The sequence below is a fragment of the Agrilus planipennis genome, unplaced genomic scaffold (genome assembly GCF_000699045.2).
Source record: "Agrilus planipennis isolate EAB-ADULT unplaced genomic scaffold, Apla_2.0 scaffold55, whole genome shotgun sequence".
Lineage (NCBI taxonomy): Eukaryota > Metazoa > Arthropoda > Insecta > Coleoptera > Buprestidae > Agrilus > Agrilus planipennis.
Window position 1 is genome coordinate 772,187 of NW_020438918.1, and position 5,055 is coordinate 777,241.

The 5,055-nt window shown below is 30.1% G+C and overlaps 1 protein-coding gene across 1 annotated transcript in view; it reads left to right on the plus strand.

Annotated features, from left to right (window-relative positions):
* Positions 1–4,613, plus strand: part of LOC108736896 (L-galactose dehydrogenase-like) — a 19,253-nt gene extending 14,640 nt beyond the window's left edge. The window contains exons 6-8 of the mRNA XM_025973708.1: positions 3,932–4,063; positions 4,288–4,463; positions 4,529–4,613. Of these exons, the coding sequence (XP_025829493.1) occupies positions 3,932–4,063; positions 4,288–4,463; positions 4,529–4,604 (384 nt within the window). The 3' untranslated portion in view covers positions 4,605–4,613. The remainder of the gene's footprint in view (positions 1–3,931; positions 4,064–4,287; positions 4,464–4,528) is intronic.
* Positions 4,614–5,055: the final 442 nt, after the last annotated feature.

Here is a 5,055-nt window from a genome sequence, read left to right on the forward strand (position 1 = left end):
TCTTCATTTCTAACCTTTTCTACCCACGATATCCTCATCATCCGCCTATAACACCACATTTCGAACGCTTCTAACCTTTTCTTTTCCGCCGCTCCCACTGTCCATGTTTCGCACCCGTACAACGTCGTGCTCCAAACATACACCTTTAGCAACCTTTTTCGAATTTCTAAGTTAACCGTTCGCGAGCATAAAAGTGACTTCTTTTTATTAAAGGCGACACGACCCTGCGCTATCCTCTGCATTAAATAATAGATAATCAATATTTATTCCGGCTGAAGTGATTGTTCAAAAAATTTAACTTTTAACATGGCAGACGTTAAATTTATGCTACAGTTTTTTAGCTAGATAAAAAAAATCATCAATTTCTTCTCAAAATTCGTTAAAAATAATATTGAATTATTTTTTATTAACCATGACGTTACATTTTCCATATCGAGGAAATAACCACTTTTCTTCGTTATCATATTCAGCTCAGCATTCCTTAATCAGTATTAAGGGCGTCAAGTTATCATTATATCCGAAATAACTAAACTGCCAATATGTAATCTAATCTAGTCGAATAATCTAGATAATTCTCAAAACTTACAGACTAATGCACAAACTTCAAACTAACTGAACTAAAGGTGTTGAAGCTGAATTCTCTCTAAACAGGAAATATACTGGTCCCTCCAGGCTGTTGGTTGTGCAAACGAGTCTCGTTCAACAAAAAAAAATATTAAATAACAAAACTGAATGAAATTTCCTGTATCTAGCTAACACCGTAAGATCGTAATAGCTAAAAATCTGAGAAAATTCTAAGGCATAACTATCATAAGGTTAACGTCTAACCAGTTTTAATTTTTTTTAACAATCGCTTCTGTCGGAATGAATAATAATTGATTATTTAATTCCGAAAATTCAATGTTGTTCAGTTAGAAAATGAACACTGCATGTCGGCTTGAATTATATTAAGATAGAGACTTAAGGAATATTTTTTTAACCACATAAATATTCGAAAATAGTCAAAATAAGGTCACCCTTGTGGTCATCCAAACAATTATAGGAATGTGAAAACCACAACAGATAAATTGTGATTCCAAATTGTTCGAATTTTACTTTGCTAATTCAGCTACAGCTTCTGCATCCACAAGTATCAATGTAATTCTCGCCTTTTCTTCAGATAGTAAGCAAATTTTTCACATCATCATCATAATGTCGTCAGTCCTAAGACGGGTTGAACACGCACCTCCACTTTTTCCTATACTGAGGTAATTTTTGCATTTTCTTAAAACTAGAACATCCCATTACCCAAATCCTTAACTATTCCTGTACCAGTACCTAATCTAATCTAGGTCTACTCCTCTTAGCTCCTGTCTTTTGTTTCTAATATATCTCTAACAAGCCTTTTATGCCCTCTCTTCTCCTATTCTTTCTAATATTTCCTCATTGCTAACCTTCTCTATCCACGGTGTCCTCATCATTCGCCTGTAACACTACATTTCTTATGTTTCACAAAACAAAAATATAACTGCTGAGTTTTTGAAAAACCTATTCATTAAATTTCTTAGGTAATGGAAAGATTTTAATTTGATATAAACATTACAAAATCTGTTTTTGAGTATAAATAAAATAGCATTGTTTTCAAATTAAAATTGTCGAATCATTTGAATAAGTAAGTGAGCATTAATGGTTTTACTAGACACATGTTGATTTTAAAAGATTCTAATCATAGTACGTTTCTTCGAAAGTATTAAAATATATATTTCATTTATGTTTATTTATACTTGGTTACAGTAAGAATTTCTTTGAAAATTGAAAAGATCAAAAAGAAATCACTGTCGTTTGTCAAAATTACGTCACGGCCGTATAAATGAACAACTGATATAATCAAAAGAATTTAAAATAAAAGGTCAAAAATCACTGATTTATTTCCTTCGCTTCCAATTAATAATGCTTTGCAAAATGTAATATTTACAAAGCCATTACGCAATGAACAGTTAACAAATTAATAAAATAAAAATTTTTGAGTCAAACTTCGCAGTTCCGCTCACGTATTTGTTTCTGTGTGGACGTAATAATCTAGACTGCGTTTGTGACAATGACAGAGTGAGTTCTGTTATTTTTAAGTATTTTTTTATATTAACAAGTGTACCTACTAAATTTATAATCCTTTCGTATCTCGTTGAAGATGTCCGAATAACTGACGAAACATATATCACGTTTTTCTGACGTAATTGTTTTTCGAATTCCAATTTCACGAAAACAGAATCGTATATGTCAAAACAAAGTAGAATAATCGCTCTATTTTGTAAATAATTACCTAATAGTGAAAGTTTATATTTACTAGTCTAGATTTGTCATATTTAGAATAATATCAAATATTCACCCCCTACACACCAAAAACTGTTTCAAAAACTAACACGTGTTTCGTCATTTATTTATCGGCGCGAGTTTGTTCACGAATGCCAATCCAATATCCATGTGATTACTATCTCGTGTTGATAATACTTAACATTCAAAATAGTGAAGGACATGTCCATTTTCAAAAAAGTTTTTGTGAGTCTTTTCGTAATAAAATAGATAATGAAATGTAGAGTGCAAAAAGCTTTTTTTGTTTGACAATTAAGAACTATGTACTTGTGTATTCCCCCATGACTTGTCACATGGCTATTATTTNGAATCCATAGTTTCTTTAGATTTGGGTTCATCTAAAAATTTCGATAAAAATAGACATAATTCTACCCTGCGCTAACATTCTCACATAATATACTCAAAAAGTCCCGCCTTATCTACTCTTACACTAAAATACTAAGAAACAAATATTCCTATTTTCATTTCGCTCTTCTCCTTATTCTCCTCCAACTCCATTCCACCTATTGTAAGATTGTACGAAAATTTAATCCAATATCCACGACTTGTTTTGTCCATAAATCATGAGGTAACTAATGCAGCTTTGTATATATGAGAAATTTCAAAGCAGGTAATAATAATTATCTATTATCTATAATTGACATTATAACGGTTTAAGATTTGAAAAAATAAAATCAATATAGAGATGCAATAAAACTTACTACAAGACACCTTATTAGATCATTACGTACGATCAGTATTGAATAATATTTTATTGTAGACCTATGACGGTGTTTTAAAATAGTAAATAGATGTTGTTTGGCTCGAAGTAATCTTATCCAGTTCCAAATTTTCCGAAAATTAATATTTTTGTTTGTCAATTTCTGAAGACAAGTTTTATCACAAACGAAAGGAAAATAATAAATTAGCTACTAAAACAAGAGCAGTAATATGTATATATCCGACGTCTTTCTGAATAATGATGAAAAATGATGTTCTTATTCTTAGCACTTTAAACTACAACCAAAAAAATAGTTGGACCTAATAAATTTTTGTTATGTATAGTTAAAGTTAAAACATGAATGTCACTTCGAAAGACCACCAATTGTTACCAAACATGGCTTAAAATTATCTATACGTTTCAAAATTAATAAGCTACACCAAAATGAGTGTATTTGCTTTATGAGTAAAATAATATAAACGGACAGACAAATGTTTCCAACTACTATGTAATATATACGACGGAAAAATAGTCTACTGTTGATTCTTTGCCAATAAACTTTTTCTCATTATAATATCTAGTTATGACAAAATAAATAAATAAAATTAATAAAAACAGTATAAGTTCTTGGTCAGATGTTTATCGCTAGTGATACCTAGTGTGACTTCAAGTGTTTATTTATATTTATTAATCGGGACTTCTTCTGATATTCAATAATCTAATCTAATAAGATGGAAATAGCGATTCACGTCTGATAATTTAGATGAATTGGTATAACGAAGAACCTATACTTTTCTTTTTTTTCAATATATGGAACCATAATAGTTTCCTTTTTAATTTGGATAACATTATGTTCATCAACACTTAAGTAAGTATTTTTAGTCCAAAAATCTTGGTATTGTTAACGCTGCCCCTGCTTGTATGGGATTGTTATCAAGCAGAGGTCCCCAACCATGGAATATTGCTCAACAGTATATTAAGGATGCTTGCAAAACTGCCTCAGAATACTGTAAAGTAAGTTAATAAATAGATTTTCTGTTTTTACTGTCATAATAAGTAAAAGAAGGTTTAAAAAAAGAGATAACGAAAAATACCAAAATGATAATTGTTTTCTGATTATCGCTGCTAATTTTCTATTTATAAGTACACTTCAATAAGTCATTAAAAAATGTTATTAGTTAATGTAACAGCTATTTGGCTTATTGATAAATGTCGATTACTGATTTTGTTTTACATAGGAGCATGGAAATATCGAATTATGTCGGTTAGCTTTGTATTTTTCACTTAATCAACCAGGTCCTCATACCCATCTTATTGGAATGAATACCAGACAACTATTGAAAGAAAACCTTGATGTTTTATTTAACGGGATAACTGATAATGAGAAAGAAGTTTTAGAATACCTACAAAAGAAGTAAGACCTTTATTAGCATTCTTGATTTATATGTACATCAACTCGTTACCAAAATATTTTTTTAGTGTCTTTTCCAAACTTAAACAAGGACATTGGGAAGGCATAGAAGTAGCAAACTACAGAAAAGCAATTTCCACCTAATTTTTCTTTCTAAAAATATACATATTAATTGTCAATTGATTTCCTATATTTTAGAGAAGCTTATTGTGTTTGCTTTTTACAATCCAAAAAAAAGAAATAATAAATAAGTCTTTGCTATCTCGTACATTTTTATTTTACATTTTTCATTATGACAAAACAATCAAGAGTGAAACAAGGTATATCTAATATTTGGGTACCAGAAAAAAAATATTTAACAAACGGTTTCGGTATTACCTGAAGTCAAAACAAAAAAGCTCATTCTTATTTTACATTTTTTTACCTCAGAAGAGAAGAAAATATTTAATCCCTTTATTGTCAAAAGAAGGGAGAGCATAACTCAATCATTAAGTTGTCATGTTCAACTTTTTTAGTTTACATGGAGAAAGTATTGGCAGGTAATAATTTATCATCATAAGGTCGTCAGTCCTAAGACTGGTCGGACACACACCTC